Consider the following 21,525-nt stretch of genomic DNA (forward strand, 5'->3'; position numbering starts at 1 on the left):
AAATGCTAGAAACTTTAAATTGTTGGTTGCCACACTCTTGTGCTATCCAAAAAGATTCACACCTAAAAGAGCAACTCAAGATGTGGAATAAAACTAGCTTTGACAACATAAAGTTATTGGCATAAAAAATCTAGAACTAAATTGCATAGAGAGGGAGATAGAAACCTAAATTTCTTTCATAAATAAGGTTAGGTATGCCGCTAAAAAAATAAACTGTATCAGACATGGTGATCACATCATGATTGATCAAGAGGAATTTCATGAATTCCTGGTTAATCATTTCAAGAATAGTTTCAACAATAGCATTTGTTTCCAAGACAATGGTTAAATTGATGAAGTTATTCCTTCTTTGATTAGTGATCAAGTTAGTAGCTTGCTTACTATAATGCCTAACTTTGAGGAAGTCAAAAGTACAATCTTCAACATGAACAAAGAAAGTGCTCCAGGTCCATATGGATTTGGTTCATTATTTTTCTTAACATACTGGGACATTGTGGCTCAAGATGTGATAGATGATATTATACAATTTTTTAGATCAGGTTGGATTATACCTAACTTCAATTCTAACAGTATTGTTCTTATTCCAAAATCCAAAAATGCAGATCCTGTGGATCATTTTAGACCTATTGCATTGGCCAATTATAAATTCAATATTATCACAAAGATTATTGGTCAAATATTAGCTCAGATGATGTTATTTATTATATCTCCTAACCAAAGGGATTTCATTAGAGGGAGGAAAATGAAGGACTGCCTTTGTATAAAATTTGAATCCATTAATGTTTGGAATAATAAGGCATCTGGAGATAACTTGGCTTTGAAGATAGATATCAAGAAGACCTTTGATACCATTCAATGGAGTTTATTAATACAAGTTCTTAGGAAATTCGGTTTCAATGATATGTTTTGTGGTTGGATGGAAGTCATTCTAAAGTCTGTCAAGCTATCTATTTCCATAAATAGAAATCAGAGGGTTTCTTTGACTGTCAAAGAGGAGTTAGGAACAAAGATCCACTCTCTTACATTCTCTTTTGTTTAACAAAAGAAGTACTTAGCGGGTTAACTGACAAAGCTTGTGGCAATTGGTAATTTGGATCTAATCAAAGGACCTAAAGGCACATTTGTTCCTTATCACATCCTTTTCGTTGATGATGTGATGATTTTTTTAAAAGCAAGATATCCAACATTCACTCCATATTGAATCTCTCAATAGATATGCAGTTACACCAGGTCAAGTGGTAAACCTTTTAAAATCAACCATCTATGTATGTGATTTGTTCCAACAAAGGCTAGCTTCTATAGCCTTTATGCTTGGTTTCTCAATTGGATCCTTTTATTTCATATACTTAGGCATCCATATATTAAAAGGAAAACCTAAAGGTGCTTTTCTCCATCCAATAGTTAACAAAATCAAGTACAAACTCTAAGCTTGGAAGGAATCTCTTCTCTCCATGATTGATAGAGTCCAGATGGTTAGAAGTGTTATTTAATATATGATTATTTTTAGTTTTATAATTTATTCTTGGCCAATTGCTATTCTTAAGAATATTGATGTTTGGCTAAAAACTTCATATGGAGTGGAGATATTCAAACCAATGAAGATTATCACAGTGGCTTAGCACAAAGATTGTAAACCCTATGATGGAAGAGGACATGGAATTAGATCAATTAGATCAATTAATGAAGCTACAACACTTAAAGTCACATACAAACTGTTCCATTCTAACCTACAATGGGCTTCTTTTTTCAGAAATTTAGTAGTTAGAAGTAAAGGGACAATAAATTATCATATTTTCTTTAGCCTTTGGAGAGGTTTGAAGACTTATGTAGCTTAGTCAATTCCAATAGCATCTGGAAGTTAGGTAATGGGAAAGTGATATATTTTTGGAAGGATAATTTGATTGGCACATCAATTGAAGAGATTTTACAAATTCCTTCCCATATCACTGATAACTTGTAAACCAAGGTATCATATTTAATTAGTAACAATTTTTGGTCATTTCAAACAGAGCTTCTTGTTTTGTTCCTATCTATACTAGACATTCTCAAAGATATATCTATTCCATTAGACCATGGGCCTGATATACTCAAATGGAGCCACACATATACTAGTGATTTGATTATGAAAGAGGCCTACCATTTCTTTTTTCCTGCGGTTAACCTGTCCTATGGAACTTGGCTATTCCGCCTTTAAAGTCCATATTTTTTTGGAAGCTTTTGGTCAACAAAGTAGCTACAGATGAGATTATAGTAAGGAGAGGTATCACCATTACATCTATGTGTATTTTGTGCAACACCCATTTTGAATTTGTGGTGCATATTTCTTGTAATTATCCTTATGCTTAGCAAGTTTAGAGTTGGCTCAACAACACCTTAAACTTTCATATTTACTCCTCTAATTTCTCCAATCTTTTGAACATTATCCACAGGCCCTGGTCATCTCACATTAATATAATCATTCTAGCTGGAATCATATTTGCTTTCAACAATATCTAGCAAATCAGAGAGCAGGCCATATCATTGGAGGATTGCAGTCAACATCATTATATCCCTAGTGTCAATTTCTGTAAATTTTTCTAAGTGCACATCTACTGCTTCTATAGAAGATTTTAGAATCCTAAAACCTTTTAAAGTTCTTATTCATTCTTAAAAGGCTCCCAAGATAATTAAATTATTTTGTTCTCCTCCCACAAATCATTGGATTAAATGTAATTCTGATAGAGTTGCTCTAGGCTCCCCTAGGTATGCTACAAGTGTTGATTTTTTCAGAAATCACAACTCTTATTTTTTGGCTACTTTGCTAGTAACATTGGTACTTCTTTTGCTTTTCATGTCGAGCTTAATGGAGCTACGAAAGACATTGAAATCTCTTCTCAAAAGGGATGGTCTTTTCTCTGGTTTGAAACAGATTCCGAATTAGTTTGTCAAGCTTTTTTGAATCCCTTAATCTTTACTTGAAACCTAAGAAATAGGTGGTTGAACTATATTCAAATTTTTTTCCAATATGATGTTCACAATTTCCCATATTCAGAGAGAGAAACCATCGTGCGAATAAGATGACCAACTCAGGTCTGCCCATTCAGGGCAATTAATGGTGAAACTCTAATCTGGACTCTGCCAAGCCAGACTTTGCCTATAATCGTTCAGGGTTCTCTTCCTATAGTGCTTTTTTTTTAATATAAGAGGGTTTCAGTTCTTTATCCCCCTCTCTCTATTTATTCTTTTTTAATTTTGGTTGTCTTTGTATGCTTTTATAATTCATTTTTAAAGTTTTTCCATGTAAATATTTGGCAGTCTGAGGTGCATAGGAAAGAAATCATATAGGAGTATATTGTTAACACCATATATTTTTTATTCAATGGAATTGGTGATTTTCATTATTAATTCTAAGTCTTTCCCTTAAATGCACACTCAACATATCGAAAATTTAATATTGGTTTTAGATGTGTTAACAAATTATTTTGTTATATGACTTGCAGAAGAATGATGTCACTAGACAAAGTATTATTTTAGTTGTACGGATTACATATATTGTGTATTTGTTTAAGCTTTAAGAGAAGGTCATTCCCAAATATTTGTACATAATTCTACATTACCATAAATATTCCTCTAAAGCACTTTAAGCACTTTTTTTTCTGCAACAACACATTTTATGTTTGATGTCTACCCATGATTAGGGAACTATGTAGTTGCAGTTGTTTCTGAGAATTTAGACCTTGTTTACTTTATGGTTTCATTCTCTTCTTTCTTTCCTTAAAGTAAGTTGAAATTATATCTGCTTACAAGACTATACGAGACTCTTAAAGTTAAGAGTTATGTGCATTTCTTAGAACTATTTTATTTATTAATAATAATAATGAATATACATATATATTATTACAAATTAAATAATAACAGTATCAAAAGAAATACACTCAATAGATTAGAGAAAATTGAAGGAGTGATGACATTGTTTTTGGGGGCTTTTCATATGTACTTTGATCTAACAACACCTTGTCGTTCACCTTTTCTTTTTGCTTTCCTTTTTTTCACTTCTGCAAAATGAAAAAAAAATAAGAAGCTTGATGTTGATGGTTAATGAGTGATATTGGAGCACAAATAAACGAGATTAACAAAGCAAGAATCAGAAGATTAAGAAATCGAGAGTGTTTCTTAGAAAGAGATTGATACCTCAACTGAACAATCGAGATGGTTCTTATGATAGAGAGAGCGTTTGAAGAGTTTGAGTGTTCTCGAATAAGATTTTTTGGGTATAAGTTTTTGAGACTTTTTTTTTATAAAAAAATTATCATATTTTTTTTTATAAAAAAAGTCTAAAAAACTTATACTAAAAAAATCTCACTCGAAAACACTCAAACTCTTCGAACGCTCTCTCTATAAGAAGAACCATCTCGATTGTTCAACTGAGGTATCAATCTCTTTCTAAGAAGAGACAACAACTACATTCATTTTCACTCTAATTCCCAATATAATTTAAATGTGGTTTAACTCTCTTGTTAATGTTAATTTTAAATTTTGTTCGAGTTAAAATTCATAAATTGTTTATACATAATGCTTTTTTTTCTTTAGGTTCATGACTTTTATCTTTAAAATTTCTTAGTAATAAATTCACAATTAGGTAAAATGACTTAATTTATGGTTAAAATTAAAGCATTCAGTTATAGGTATTAAGATAACATGAGTTGATGTTACTTCTTATCTATGTGACTTAAATAATATAAGAAGTAAAATCTAAGGACATATGAATCAAAATCAAAAGGATATAATCAATTGTTAGTTGGTCTAGTGGTGATTGGCGCTGGACTTAATTGGGAGAATCACAGTTCGATTCTCCGCAACTGCGATTGGGAGGGGGCTGAAACCACTTGATGCCAGAATTGACCCCCGAACCGGTCTAAACCGGTGGTGATAAATAAAAAAAAAAATCAAAAGGATATAGGTGAAAATAATATTTAATTAGGTAAATTTTCTATCTTATTATAAATCAAACATGGTGTAAAACAAAGTCAAAACTTTTCATGGATATGATCCCTAGCCCATCGATTACACCATCACGTTTTTGATCTAATTCAATTCCTTAGTCTTTTACAACTTTACTTTGTTCATCTTCGTCTTGTGCACCTCCTTCACCATCCTTTTCTATTGAGCCTATTCCACCATAGGGAACTTCACCTTTCTTTACTCCATTATCATACTTAGATGTTTTTGGATAACTACGCATAAAGGTCCAAGGTTTTTTATAATGATACAAAATTTCACTTTGGAATTCTTTTGCTACGTCAACTGCAAATTAACACAACATACTTATTAAATATCATAATAGTAAACAAAAAATTTGGCTCATAAATATTTATATCCTCAATTTAGTTGGTCAATAACTGCAAACATAAAAAAAAAAAAAACTAGGATGTGTTTTCATTTTTTATATATTGATGAACTATAGTGAAAATTGTCTTAGACATTAAGGGATTCAAATAATTGTTTTCACTATATTAAATTAAGACGTGTATTGAAATTGAAATAAATTTATACATACATTGTTTCTCATCTTTGAATGACTCAATTGCCACAATAAATATAATAAACATCGCACAAGAAAAAAATACGAAGATTAAAGACTTGATTTTCATTTTTTTTACGAGTAAGAGTATATTATAGTGTTAACAATCTACTGATATTTATAGTTATTATCACACAAGATATATAAAAGATGAATATAAAAGCAACATATTAACATTTGTTTGATTGTGACAATATTAGATCTTCATTACCTATTGTATCATTAAAGGGTTCAATTAGAAAATGTTTATCAAATAAGTAAGAGGCTTTTCATACCATGAAAACTAAATAGTGATTAGAATATTTGATAATTTCTTTAAATTAAATTCTAGTTCTAGCTATTTTTCTAAACATAATGGTTATTTTAGAGAGTCACAATTTTCAAACTCTAAATTAACATCTACATTCTTACGAATTTATAATTTTGAGGAGTGATTGTTTAAATTCCACATTTATAGAATTTATTACATTATTTAAATTTACTAGTAAAAATTGGAGTTTTTAAATTTATAATATGATCATGACTCTCATTATTATATTTTTTTAAAAATTTTGATACACAAGAAACAATGTCCAGTTTCTAAATGGTAAAATTGATTTTAATAGATATATTTTTCATGTTAAACAATAGATTTATATATATGGAATCTATTTCTTTTAAGAGGCGTATGAATTCTTTATTTCATGAATTTATAATGATTAAATATTTTGATTTCAAATGTCGACTTTGTCCCACAGTTAGAACCATATGTGTTAATTATTGTTTTCTTAGTCATGATTGAATTAAGTGCAATACGAATGGAGCTTGAAGAGTGAAATATTAAATTGTGGTGACATATTTCAAGATAATTTAGGAACATGCTTGGGAGTTTTTTAAATTAATATTTCATGATTAATTAAATGGAATTCTATTTTCTATTGAATATGCTAACATATGGAGCTGAAGAAATCTTTTACTTGAAACTAAATCAATGTTGGACAATCGTACATTTTCTAATACGAATATTATCATTTTAAATCAATAATATATATATATATATATATATATATATATATATATATATATATATATATATATATATATATATATATATATATATATATATTAAATCAGAACTCCAACATATTTGCCACATAAATCCATTTTCACCACGTCATCAGTAATCAAAACCATTTTCGCCACGTCATTAATATTCATAAGTGGCACTTCTCAAAACACATCTCAAAATACTTCATCTCTATCTACTTTTAATATAATAAAGTAGAATACATAGTAAATTCTTTTATTAACCCTCTAATCACCAATTTGAGAGTGATTAACGGGGACATAATGGTAATTGCATCCCCCTAAATATTTTAATTATTAAATAGTCTTTCAATTCTACCCTATTTTTACTCCCATCATTTCTAACGTGCAAAATCTCCTTGAAACTGTGAAAAGTTCCTTGGAATTGTGCAAAACGATCTCCATTCTTCTCCTCTTAGATTTTGGAGAAACCCTTCAAATTACTCTCATTAATCTATATACTATGGCTTCTGATTTCGTCCAAAATCCAGATTTGAGCGAACAAACCCTAAACTACGGTACTGTTGTTGTTCCTCTTCCTTGACATCCCTCGATTTTACTTTCTTCTTTACCCATTTGAAATCCTAAATAATGAACAACAACCTTATCTATTTAACCTTCTTCAACCTTTTATCAAGCAGGGGCTTAATCAAAGGAGAACTTTCAGAAAGAGACATTGAAGGCAATGATGAGCTCCAAAAGCTCCTAAACACAGCTACAAAGGGAGTCTGAAAAATAGTGAGTTTTGATTTTCAATTTTAGATTTATTCTAACTTTTTATTTTAGGGTTTGTCATTTTCTATTGAGTTGTAAAATTAGTCTATAGAATTGGGAAGATTTGATTCATTCACTGTTTGTTAATATAACATTTGATATAGGTTTTTTTTACCTGCAAGGAGTAAGAAGGATAATTACAAGACCTTCAAATCTCCATTATCATCTTCAAGGTTTGTGCATTCCTTTTTTTAATTCATTTAATAATTTGTCAACATAGTTATGAGATTCTAAACCATTTATTCTTTTTTACATAGTTATTGCAGAGTTTGAGATAAGGGAGGTTAGGTTTCTTAGTCTTGCTAAACAGAGGTTCCCTACACTATGTGAAAGTTTCCTATTTGCAACTCAGCAGGGTTAGTCTCCATTTATACAACTCTATTAACTATTATAATTTCAAATTTTCAATATTCCATTCCAAAGGTTTAGGGTTTCATTTTTAATTATGCACATGCACTTTTTTGTCCATTTGATTTCTATACGATGATCAACAAAATATCACTTTGATTTCTGTCATTGTTTTTAGATTCTTAACTCAGAAAGTATAGGGTTCCTTTTCAATGTTTCAAAAATTAAATATCCAGTTGCAAAGACCAATATGTATTATTATGATTTTTTTCAATTCTCCATATAAACTCTTTATTTTAAATTTGTTTTCTTTTATAGGAAACTGACTATAAAATTTGATTGTCTGAAAATATCAATGGTTTTGTTCATGAATTTTCTATTATTTTCAATAAATTTTGTTAGTAAAATAGTTCTTTTTATGATATTGATTCTTCGAATACTATTTTTCCTCATCATCATTTTCAGTTAGTGTTCTGTTTCCGCAAATTTTTTATTATCTTCCAATTTATGTTTTTTAATTTCCCCTAATTTCTATTCTGATTTGCAACACATAAGTATTAATGCTTAGTTGTGCAACTCCTATTTAATTTTTAATTCTTCAAGTTTGCTTTTAACTGACCTTTTAGTTTTCAGTCCTTCATATCCATAGTTAGTGTTTCTTTTTAATTTACAATTTCTACTGTTTATCTTCAATTTGTTTGTTATGGTAGGAAAATATCAAGTGGTTCTATCTCCCTCCCGATCGCAGTTGCGGGGATTGCGGGGATTTGTTTGCTATGGTAGGAAAATATCAAGTGGTTCTATCTCCCTCCCGATCGCAGTTGCGGGGATTGCGGGGATCGAGGGCGAGTTCTTGCGGGGATTTGTTTGCTATGGTAGGAAAATATCAAGTGGTTCTATCTCCCTCCCGATCGCAGTTGCGGGGATTACGGGGATCGAGGGCGAGTTCTAGTATCAAGTGGTTCTATCTCCCTCCCGATCGCAGTTGTGGGGATCGAACCGTGGTTCTCCCTACCAAATCTGGCACCAATCACCACTGGACCAACTAACGATTGGTGTTGGCTAATCTAATTTTAATATATGGAGTTTTTCAATTTTTAGATAAAGAAATTAAAGATTAATTTAGAAAGTTTTCAATATTCCCAATTGTTCTCAATATTGCAAGGGTGATTAGTTTAAAAAATTTTCAATAATTATAATTGTCTTTCAAACTTTCTAAAATTGTTGTTGTATTTTATTTATGATTTCAATTTAATATGTTATGGATTTATATAATTAATTGTTCATATTTTTCATAACAATATATAATTGATTTAGCTCTTATTTTACTACGAACTTTATGTTAATCTACATCTATTATAAATATAAGAGATGCTATATAGTACGAAACGAAATACACGAAGGCTAAAAAAATTAGTTACCAAAAAACATAACTTTCACTTTATACTGGAACATGAGCGGGATTGTTTTAATTCTTGCATTTTTTTATTTGGACTTCGTAACAAATAGAATTTTCCTAAATATAATAAAGTAATATACTACCAAATCTACTTTTAATATAATAAAGTAGGTTACATAGTAAATTCTTTAATTAACCCTCTAATCACCAATTTGAGAATGATAATCGGGACATAAAGGTAAATGCATCCCCCTAATTATTTTAATATTTAATAACCTTGCATTTCTACCTTATTTTTACTACCATCATTACTACCGTTTGAAAAATATCAATTTGCAGCATGCTTTATCACAAACTTTATTGTAACTGTACAAAAACGATTTCCATTCATCTCCCTCTTAGAATTCTACAAAATCTTTCAAATAATATTCGCATTAATCTATATATTATGGCATCTAATTTCGTCCCACTTCCAGATTTTTTTTTCAATCATTCCTTCATTACGGTAATGTTGTTGTTCGTCTTCACTGTTTTCCCTTGATTTTTTTTCATGTTTTCCTTTCTATCTGCAATTCATACCAATCGATCTTCGTCTTCTTAAATTCGCAGCATGGTTGCATAACAAAATTCCCCTTTAATCACCATCCATCAAGTATGCATACAATTGAACCATTTATGTTTTAGAGGATTCGTGTTTATTAACCCAATGTAAACTGTTTCTTAACTTTTAGGTATTTTTTCATATGCTTTAATTGGATGGTGATGGCTGATTCGTTGTCCTTTTTTCCCGATCTATACAGAGGAAGCGTTGGTCTGGATGTTGTCAAAATTGTGGCTGCAATACCGTTCTAAAGATTGAAACTGGTGTTTGTTTTGTTTCGGTTGGGTTCATAACGTCATTATAAGTGGTGATGTAAGAGCAAAAACTAATTAGGTTTTTCTCCAGCTTATTAATTCACCAAAGTTTTATAAGAGATTTATGATTTGGTCTCTATTTGGTCACTTCCTAAATTTTAAATTTAATGTTGATTTATTTTAATCTTTGATAAAATATTGATTGCATCTGTTGCATAAAAAGCAAGAGGCTAATCTCTTAGAATACAATAGTCTGGATATATGACTTTATTTTTCTACCTGCTAATGTCTTAGAATACATATACAATCAATATCATGAGGTAAAATTGATGGTCACCTCTAAAATTTTCTCTATAAATTACAGTAGGAATTGCTCCAATTTAGTTTCATGCATATGAAAGATAAAAAAATTGTAATACTACGTACTTACTATACATTTGTTAGGGATTTTTACAACAAATTTTCATTAAAAATAATTTAATTTAAATTTATACCTCACTCAATCTTATTGAATAGGTCCATATTAAAACGGTTTTTAGTTTATAATGAGTTTTAGTTTATAACTCAAAGATCACTTAATATTTATGATATATTTTAATTAATATTAATAATATGTAAATTGAAATTACACATACTTCTTTAATTCCAAAGTTCTTATATTGCAACAAGCCATAAGACATGTCAATTGAGTACACCAATAAAATACAATCACATATCAAAGTTCTATAACACAAAGATAAAATGGTATACTATTGCACTTGATATAGTTTTATCTATAAATATCATTTATTTTTTATGTTTTTTTAAAAATATATTAATTATAATTAAAGATACTATTAAAGTATAATAAAGGATATTGAAAATTCCAATTATAAAAAAATGTTAGTAATTTTATATGATAAAATGTTAACATTTCTACTAAAAAATTACTACTAATATTTGTTTTTTTGAAAAAAATCACGATACAAATATGATTGATAAATACATAATTTTTTTATAAAAAACATATATTTTTCGACGGGGCGAAACGACTTATAAAATTACATTTAACATGAGACAATTATGATCGATGAATACATAATTTCTTATAAAAACAAAAATTTGTATATTAACTTACTATTTATAACACATTGTACAAACCGTGCAAATAAGTTAAAAAGATTTCAAATGCTTATATAAGATAGGGGTATAAGTGACGATGAACAAAATTTGGACAAAAAGTTTGGTACATCTTACCAAATTAAAAATAAATATAATCACATATATTATATTTATTTATTATTTATAACATTGTGCAATTCGTGCGAACACACGGGTAGATGACTACTCATAGTAGATTTATGACGATATTGTATGATGAATGTGAACGTAGGATAAATGACTACTTAATTATTTCATTTATTTTTTCTACTAAAGTATATATTTTTAACTAAATTAAATTAATATTTAAATGACAATTATAATTTCAAATGTTTTTTTCTTTTTAATTTACATATCTTTTATATATATTTATTAACCATCGTTATATATTTATTTATTAATTATGATTTTATTTTTTCTTTAATATCCTTTTATTACAAAAAGTAATATTTACATAATAATATTTTTGTATCATTACTTTCATTCTTTATTTCAAAATTCTACATCGGAAATTTTTATTTCTTATGTATATCATTAAAATATATAATTCTATTTTATTATCATCAATCAAATCATGTTACTACTTTTTTTTATACAAAATTAGTAAATTTATTTTTATCATATGCAACAATTTTTTTTACAAAAAAACATATCATTTATTTTTTTAATTCATAATATAATTGCAATTTTATTTTTTATTAAAATTAATACATACTTATCTAATTTTAAAAAAACTTAATTTCCACTCTAAATAATATTTTAAAAATTTACATTTCAATATTGTAATTATAAAGTTTTAGTTGTTGCATTCATTATTTAATTTTATACTATAAAATATGTTTTTGTTACAAGAAATAATATTTACATAATAAATTTATTGTCTCATTACTTTCATTCTTTATTTCAAAATTCTACCAAAAATAATTTTATATCGGAAATTTTATTATTATGTATATCATTAAAATATATAATATTATTTTGTTCTCATTAATAAAATCATGTTGTTATTGTTTTTTGTATTACAAATTAATAATTTATTTACATCATATGCAACAACTTTTTTTTTACAAAAAAATAATATATCATTTATATTCTTAATTCATAATATAATTGCAATTTTTTTTTTATTAAAATCTAATACATACTTATATAACTTTTTTTTAAATTAATCGCGACTCTAAATAACATTTTAAAATTTTACATTATATTATTTTAATTATAAAATTTTAGTTGTTGCATTCATTATTTAATTTTATACTATAAATTTACATTAATAATTTTATTTTGATTACCATAAATTTTTATATTATTTACAAATACTACTTCACTTTTAATTGTATTTCACGTCGGGTTTGTTCTTGACTCCATGTATGTCCAGTTTTCTTCCTTCTTCGATCCTTGCTTAATTGTTTATTGAGACATAGAATAAGGGAGAGGTACGACATTCAAGATTCAAAATTACTGTGTCATGCCTAGAATCATCAATTTGTAACACTGAAAAAAATCAGACCTAGCTGGGTTGTTACAAATAACAAATCTTATAATTCGGGATGAGGCTCCTATGACTAGCAAATTCTGTTTCGAAGCTCTTGACAAGTCTTTGAAAGATATAATGAAACGTGCAAAGTTTCTTCAAATACAATTTTTGGAGGAAAGGTTGCGGTGTCTGGTGGTGATTTAAGACAAATTCGACTCATCGTGCCTAGAGAAACCAGGTCTGACATGGTGCATTAAAAAATAAATGCCTCATATATTTGGGATCATTGCATAGTATTTTCTCTTAACACAACAGACAATCTTGTAAAGTTTTTGCATTCTAAATATAAAGATTCTTCTATGTCTCTTTGCAAAGTATTTTCCACATGGATTTTCTTAAAAACATCTACCCCAATATCACAGATCATATTTTCTAGAATACCATTCATAAATCCATCATCTTCAACTCTATGTGACACATATCTTTTTATTGTCACTTCACCATGTCATACACATTTTCTATAATTTTGAATGATTTCATCACAACCAAAATATATATTTATGTTATATGGTGTCACAACTAGTCTTTCGGTTTATAAATATCAAATTTAAAATACTTTTAATATTTTTAAAATTGTTTTGAAGAAAAAAACTTAAATAATATATATATATATATATATATATATATATATATATATATATATATATATATATATATATATATATATATATATATATATATATATATATATATATATAACATTTCTTTGATTGTAACAATATTAGATCTTCAATACCTATTGAATCAATGAAGGGTTAAATTGAAAATTGAAGGGTTTAATTGGGAAATGTTTATCAAACTAGTAAGAAGCTTTTCATACAATGAAAACTAAATAGTGATTAGAATATTTGATAATGTATTTTAAATGAAATTTTAGTTCTAACTATTTTTTTTAATTATAGAGACATTTTTCATGTTAAATAAAATGTTTTTATGACACCTATTTCTTTTAAGGGGCGCATGTATTCTTCAATTTATGAGTTTAAAAAAAAAATTAAACAATTTGATTTTAAATGTCAACCTCATCCCGCATATATAAGTTAATTATTAATTTTTTAATCATAATTAAATTAAGTGCAACACAAATAGGGTTTTAAGAGAAAAATCTGAAAGATAAAATTGTGGTAGCATATTTAGAGATAATTTAAGAATATTTTTGGGAGTTTTTTTAGTTAAGATTAGAGTTTGCGCCTCCTTTCAAAATCAGTTGTATAGAATTATGTTTTCTATCGAATATGCTAATATGAGGAGTTAGAGAAATCTTTGAATTGAAACATACATTTTCTAATGTGAATATTGTCATTTGAAATTCTTTAATTAAATGAAGAATAATTTACACACTATTTATTCCTTTACGTTTAATATATCTTACATTTTAAAGAGAAAAATGCATGTGAATATATAGATCAGCTAATGAAGTTTCTTTTATGAGATTTACTTTATATTTATGCTTTCAATTTTTTTAAGGATAAGTTAGGTACGCTCAACTATGAATTATTACTAACAATTTGATGTCTTAGGTTTTATAACCTTCATCCTTTTTACTTTTTTACTCAATAATTTATCTTTATTAAAACTTTTAACTTTATGTAATAACTCACATATTATCTTTTTTGATGAACTTTCATTGAGTCAAATAAACTCTACTAAAATATGTAATTATATTATAGTATTGAGCTAGGATCTATTGTTATATATTTGCGTGGCCTTATAACAAAGTATTTTGATCAACATAATTTTTAATGTCGGTACTATTATATTTTTCTTAAAATATAGCTTAGAAAGTGTATAATTTTATTTTTAAGGTTATTTTTAAAAGGTTAGGATCTATTGTTATATATTTGCGTGGCCTTATAACAGAGTATTTTGGTCAACATAATTTTTAATGTTGGTACTATTATATTTTTCTTAAAATATAGTTTAGAAAGTGTATAATTTTATTTTTAAGGTTATTTTTAAAAGGTCAAAATAAGAAATATATTAACGATTACAACAAGTCATTCCAACTTAAAATATACTAAAAATTGCAAGAAATAATCTAAAATTATAACAAAAAACTCTGGAAAAAAAATAAGACAAAACGGTCTACAAACAGCAGGATAAATAATTTAGTCTCCAAATCTGGTAATGAAAATCAAAATTAACATATTTCAACTCTAACCATAAAAATTACTAAAAGCTTTACCCTTTCTCATGACACCTACAAATTCTCCTCTTTATTATGAAAATAAAAATGTTTCTTTTTTTCAAATTAACCCAAATCACAATGAACCAAATATGATTAATAAGAACAACCGAACATTCTTCGAAAAACCACCTATCCCACCAAATTGTAAGAGACGACCCAACAACTTTCCTTAAAATTTTATTGCTAGACTTAGCCAATTAGAAATAGTAAACCACAGTCTACCAAAAAAGTCACATTTTACAAACAAATAATCTCTGCTTTCATCCACACCACAATTCGCCACACTTCTATGTTTATTCATAGCAAGAATCTGCCGCCTAGGCAAATTTTCCTTCATCAGGATACGTTTAAAAAACAACTGCCAAACAAAAATAGAAACCTTAAGCCGCACAGTCTTCAACCACAAAATTTGGGAATTAACCGGATTGTTGTTGTCGTCAACTTCAGACAAACATTTATAGGAACTACTTGCCGTGTAGCAAGAAAAAAGGATATAAATTCCTAACCCATCGATCTTCTACGTGCACCTGCAAAACAATTGAAACCGCTCAAAAATATCTCTCACTAACTCCTCCTCCCATGCAAGCAACCTCTTATGCCGCTTCTAGGCCTCAACATTATCCCCCCACTCCAACTCATTCATCTTTACGACTTACGCCATCTTATTCTCCGTAAAATAAAATAAAAACCTACTAAATCTTATCTTCAAAGGAATACCATCAAGCCAATGGATTTTCCAAAACAAAGTAGAAACTCCATCTCCTTTCTTTTGATCAATGTTATCGAACAATCATCCTCCATCAGCCAAACTAACACCCTCCCTTATTTTTTTTCTTTCAATTTCCTCCATTAAACTGATCCACCACCTCCCCCAAAACATGAATGTCCCTTCCTCACCATACCGAGCACTCAATATCGTATACCAAAGACTTCCCATATCATTTAGAATCTTCCAACACTATTTACTAAGTAAGTTTAAGTTTATCTCCTTCAACCTTCTAACCCCCAAACCTCCATTTTCTATTTTCAATCCTATTTAATCCAGGAAACTTTCTCATTTCCTCACTCCCCCCACCCCAAAATGCATTAACAATATATTCAAGAGAAAATATGATACCTTAAAGAGGCTTGAAAAAGGAAAGAAAGTAAACCACAATGGATGACATAACAGACTTAATGAGAATCATACGAACCCCCGTAGAGAGAAAGCAACTCTTCCACCCTAACAACCTTATTTTGATTCGATAAATTAGAGGATACCACAAACTGAGATTGCTAGAATCACCACCAATGGGTAGCCTCAAATACAAAAATGTAGGTGATTGTGCTTATAGTTCATAACATGCTTTTCCTCATGCAATCAAGATTCAGAGACGTTGACCCCAAAAAACATGCTTTTATGAAAGTTAACTTTTAAATAATACAAGTTACCCATTACTCACAAATGATGCAGGTTCTGATTATACACTTGGAGAATTTGTCAAGTTATGAGGTTAAAACTTGTTTACATAAAATTTAATAAAATAATGTTGGAAATTGAATAAAAATACCTCCATTTATATTCAAAATGTAAACTCAATCTGATGAAATTTTGAAATAATATAAATGTATAATATCGATTAGTCATATATTCTTAGTAACATCTAATTGTATTAATAATGGGTACTAGATATAACAACGTAAGTATTTGGATATGGATGAGATTACAATTTTCTAATGATACACCAACGATTAGAGCAGTAATAATACCTTAATTTTTAATATTAACATGTGGTAATAGAGTCGTATTATTGTTTTTCTATCATTTTTTCAACTTGTATTACATAACCTTTTTTACTCATTTTCAAAACAGATACATTGTACCTTTTGCCCATTTTACAATTAACAATTTCTTAAACATAAATATTCTACTATTCATTGTTTACATTAATTGCAAAGACAAAATGACATACACCTTATAATGTTACAACAAAATTATACAAATGATTAACCAACAAAAGCAATAAGAAAAATGCAAATTTCTGTAGGCCATCCAAAAGTTCTCTTATGTGATTCATAACTTGTCGTTATGCACATATAATTTGAACAAAATTTGAAACCAATCAGGATAATCAGCAACAACAATATTAAATTTGTAAACCTTTGATCTCCAGAACAACAACATTCAAAATTCAATCTTCAACAATTAATTCAAACTTCAATATCAACAATATGTATCATATAAAACTTACTTTAGAATTTTTAATTTTTTAACTTTTACTTCTAAAACCAAGCAACCTAGGGTATTCTTCGACATCTCTACATCTTAGAAAAAAATAAATATTAGTAAAAAAATTAAAAATTAAAATAAATAAATATATATTACTAAGTGATATAAAAAATTTACTTATTAGTTTTCCCAAATCCCCTCTGGATGATCATGGTGATTAGCATGCGCATCATCTAAATCATTTTCTTTAGATGAGTGACGTATATGTGTTTCAAAATAATGAGTCTCAAAATTTTAAACTTGATTTTCATCACTATCTCGAATATGTTTTCCTTGTAGAACAATTGACCATCTAGTGCTAGAAGGATCAGTGACCTAAAAACTTGGTTTGCTTGGATTGCCATAACGAATGGTTCTTTCATATAAGTTGACTTTCAAAGAACAATCTGTGGGAATCCTAATTCACCGGTTTCTACACAAGTGTTAATGTCAATAAAAACAAATGTGAATCCTAATTCATGAAATTTATATTATGCTATGTCAACATCAATTTTTCACTCATACGAGGGCATTTTTTGTTGATAAGACTTTTGTGAACAGACAAGTTAGATTGAACTGTATCAATGTTATTCAATATATACAAATGTGCTTGAAGAACTACATCTTAGTCCAATGTATTAACATTCAAACCTTGAGCACTTATATCTCCATATCTTCCATCATGACGAGACTCGGGAATTCCTATAGAGTTTTCTTTCGATAAATAGTTTGTACGAAACTCAATAGCTTCTTCTATGATGTACTGTAAAACAATCGAAGCATCCGAATGGTGATGATTCTTTGCATACCTTTTAAATATCTCCATGCACCGCTCTATCGGATGACCATAAAATATAATCTCTCTAACTATAGAAGTCTCATGTTCCAACTCATCTAAATTTGTAGGATCCATGACATTAATACATACAGAATTGAAGACTAAGCACAATTTAGTTATAGTTACCCTTAGATTTTTTTGGTAAAATGCAAGGGATAGCCACTAGTAGAATTTTTTTATCAAGACATGACAATCATGAGATTATAAGCCAACTAATTTAAGATCTTTCATTGACACAGGATTCTTCACATTTGATAAGTAATTTTAAGGATCTTTGATACCCTATAAATAATCAAAAATATATATCTTTTTTAGATAGAGTGTGACATGTTGGGGGGAAATATGTTATATTTCATGTGTATTTTAGGGTTAACTCTTGTCGTATATCCATCACCGCCATATCTAGACGGAATTTATTACTATCTTTTATCTTTCCATTTATTCCGAGAAGTGTTCCAATGAAACTATCACATACATTTTTCTCCATATATATGCATCACATCAAGATAATGTCTTATATCGAGACTATATCAAAATGAGAGTTCAAAGAACACAGTTGTCTTTTTCCAAATATTTTTCCACTTGCCCAATTGTTTCTTTCCTAGGACAATAGTAATATGTTGTTCTTTAATAAATTATTTCCCAGTTAAGGGCTTTGAAGCGATACCAAACTCCTGTTCTCCATTAAAAGTCTTTTGCAATCTATTGTATGGATGATTAGGTCTTAGAAATTTTCGATGCCCAAGGTAAACAATCTTTTTTCCTTTTTTTAATTGGTGGGAGCATGTAGAATCTTTACATGTAGGACAAACTTTATGTCCCTTGATGGTGTACCCAGACAAATTATCGTATGCATGAAATTCATTGATTGTGAAAAATAAGATGACACACATCTTAAAGTTATCACATGTATACACATCATCAAAATCAACGGCTTCCTCCCACAAAACTCTTAAATATTCAATCAATGGCATTTCATAAAGATCAATGTCGTTCCCTGGTTGTTTTAGACCTTATGTCATCATTGATAACATCATATATTTGCGCTTCATGCACAATCATAGATACAAATTTTAAATTATGAGAAGAACAAGTCATGAAGTATGGTTATTACTCAAATTACCAAAAATGTCTATTATGTCGGTGGCAAGTCCAAGTGTAAGGTTTCTTAGTTCAAGGGAAAAATATGGAATCCACGAATTGATTTTCTTCAATTACAATTAATTAACTACATGATGAATCATTTCCATTACACACTCTTCCAACTACATTCCATCTAGTATTCTTTGCGTCATTTATATTAAAAAAATAACATATTGAACATTTGAATTATCAGTAGGTACCACATCACCTTGGAAGGAATACCCTTTCTAGTTACACCATCATCATCTTCAACACCATTGTCCTTTTGCTTATAGCATGACAACCCACACCTCGGTCACTCCTTCAAGTTTTCATACTCTTTCCTATATAATATGCAATCATTATGACATGCATGTAATTTGTCATAGTCCAAACTCACTAGACACAATATCTTCTTGGCCTCATAACTACGATTCGGGCAACATGATACCTTCTAGAAGCATTCCTTGCAACAATTCAAACAATTCAGTAGAACTTATATTCGTCCACACACCTCTTGTCTTAAAATCAAATAGTCTTAGCATAGTTGACATTCTTGTAAAAATTTTGTAGCCCGAATATAACGACTTTTCCACGTCTCTTTGAAAAGTATCTTTCACATGGGTTTTCTTAAAAGCATCTACTCCAATATCACAAATCATATCTTCTAGAGTACCATTCGTAAAATTATCATCTTCAACTCTATGTAACACATGTATTTTTATTGTCACTTCCCCATGCCATACAGATTTCGAGTAATTTTGATGAACTTCATCACAACCAAAATATATTTTATGTTATATGATATTAAAATTAATTTATCAATTTATAAAAAAAATTGAAAAAAACTTTAATGTTTTAAAAATATTTGGATTTTTTTTTAAAAAAAGTATAAAGAAAAAAATCTATTTTTTAAAGATAAATCTATTATAGAAAACTAAAGTTACTCCTAGACAAAAGAATTTAAATGTAAAAAATCATTTAAATGATCATTCCTTTTAAGAACAATCTAATCATAAGAGACATCAAAAGCTTTCCTTTTCATCCTAATTCACAATGTAGTTCAAACTTGGTTTAACTCTCTTGTTAATGTTAATTTCAACTTTTATGCGAGTTAAAATTCATAAATTGTCTATACATAGTGCTTTCTTTTCTTTGGGTTCTTGATGTTTGTCAATAAAATTTCTCAGTAATAAATTCACAATTGGGTCAAATGACTTAATTGATGGTTAAAATTAAAGCATTAAGTTCAACAAATTAATATAACATGAATTGATATTACTTATTATCAACGTGACTTAAATAATATATGTAGTAAAATCTAAGGACAAATGAATCAAAAGGTTGTAAGTGAAAATAATATTTAATCAGGAAAAAGTTCCATCTTATTATAAATCAAACATGGTGTAAAATAAAGTCAACATTTTTATGGATATGACCCCTATCCTGTCGATTTCAACATCATGTTCTTGATTCCATTCCTTAGTCTTTTACAACTTTACTTTGTTCATCTTCGCCTTGTACACCTCCTTCACCACCCTTTTCTATTGAACTTGTTCCATCAGAGCGAACTTCACCATTTTTTACTCCGTTACCAACCTTAGATGTTTTTGGATAGCTACGCGTAAAGGTCCAGGGTTTGTTATAATTGTACAGAATTTCACTTTGGAATTCTTTTGCTGCCTCGACTGCAAATTAATAAAACATACTTATTAAATATCATAAAGATAAACAAAAATTTTGACTCCTAAATATTTACATACTTAATTTAGTTGGTCAATAAGTGCAAAAAAATAACTAGGAAGTGTTTTTTGTTTTTTATATATTGATGAACTATAGTGAAAATTGTCTTAAACATTTTAAGATTCAAATAATTATTTTCACTATGTTAAATGAAGACATGAATTAAAATTTATATATACCTTGTTTCTCATCTTTGAATGACTCAATTGGTACAATAAATATAATAAACATCGCACAAGAAAAAAACACGAAGATTAAAGACTTGATTTTCATTTTTTGATAACAAGGAGTATGTTATAATTAACAATCAATATATATATATATATATATATATATATATATATATATATATATATATATATATATATATATATATATATATATATATATATATATATATATATATATATATATATATATATAAACATTTGTTTGATTGTGACAATATTAGATCCTCAACACCTCTTGAACCATTGAAGGGTTCAATTGGGAAATGTTTAACAAATCAGTAAGAAGCTTTTTTTTTTATACAATAAAAACTAACAAGTGAATAGAATATTCGATAATTTCTTTAAATTAAATTTTACTTGTAGCTATTTTTCTAAACATAATATACACTATAGAGAGACACAATTTTCAAACTCTAAATTAACATCTACATTCTACATTGTTACTAATTTATAATTTTGAGGAGTGACTGTTTGAAAT

The 21,525-nt window shown here is 28.2% G+C and overlaps 2 protein-coding genes and 1 long non-coding RNA gene across 3 annotated transcripts; 1 reads left to right on the top strand and 2 right to left on the bottom strand.

The window, feature by feature from the left end:
• The first annotated feature begins 385 nt into the window (after nt 1-385).
• Nucleotides 386-1,039, top strand: LOC131638827 (uncharacterized). Its single transcript, XM_058909375.1, has one exon. The coding sequence runs from the start codon at nt 386-388 to the stop codon at nt 1,037-1,039; it is 654 nt and encodes a 217-aa protein (XP_058765358.1).
• Nucleotides 1,040-3,897: 2,858 nt separating this feature from the next.
• LOC131638829 (uncharacterized) lies at nt 3,898-5,659 on the bottom strand. Its single transcript, XM_058909378.1, has 3 exons — nt 5,537-5,659; nt 5,098-5,283; nt 3,898-4,034 (listed from the first exon to the last, which is right to left on the bottom strand). The coding sequence occupies exons 1-3, from the start codon at nt 5,628-5,630 to the stop codon at nt 3,967-3,969; spliced, it is 348 nt and encodes a 115-aa protein (XP_058765361.1). The 5' UTR covers nt 5,631-5,659; the 3' UTR covers nt 3,898-3,966.
• Nucleotides 5,660-20,410: 14,751 nt separating this feature from the next.
• On the bottom strand, nt 20,411-21,129 carry LOC131638831 (uncharacterized). The gene is made up of 2 exons (XR_009294786.1): nt 20,997-21,129; nt 20,411-20,762 (listed from the first exon to the last, which is right to left on the bottom strand). It is a non-coding gene; the product is annotated as an uncharacterized LOC131638831 (long non-coding RNA).
• Nucleotides 21,130-21,525: the final 396 nt, after the last annotated feature.

The sequence above is a fragment of the Vicia villosa genome, unplaced genomic scaffold (genome assembly GCF_029867415.1).
Source record: "Vicia villosa cultivar HV-30 ecotype Madison, WI unplaced genomic scaffold, Vvil1.0 ctg.002443F_1_1, whole genome shotgun sequence".
Taxonomy (NCBI): Eukaryota; Viridiplantae; Streptophyta; class Magnoliopsida; order Fabales; family Fabaceae; genus Vicia; species Vicia villosa.

Coding starts and splice junctions, on each gene's coding strand:
- LOC131638827 (XM_058909375.1), top strand. CDS start 386: ATGCCTAACTTTGAGGAAGTCAAAAGTACAATCTTCAACATGAACAAA.
- LOC131638829 (XM_058909378.1), bottom strand. CDS start 5,630: ATGAAAATCAAGTCTTTAATCTTCGTATTTTTTTCTTGTGCGATGTTT. Junction 5,284..5,536: donor ATTCAAAGATGAGAAACAAT/GTATGTATAAAT, acceptor GTTAATTTGCAG/TTGACGTAGCAAAAGAATTC. Junction 4,035..5,097: donor ACAAGACGAAGATGAACAAA/GTAAAGTTGTAA, acceptor TTCATTTTGCAG/AAGTGAAAAAAAGGAAAGCA.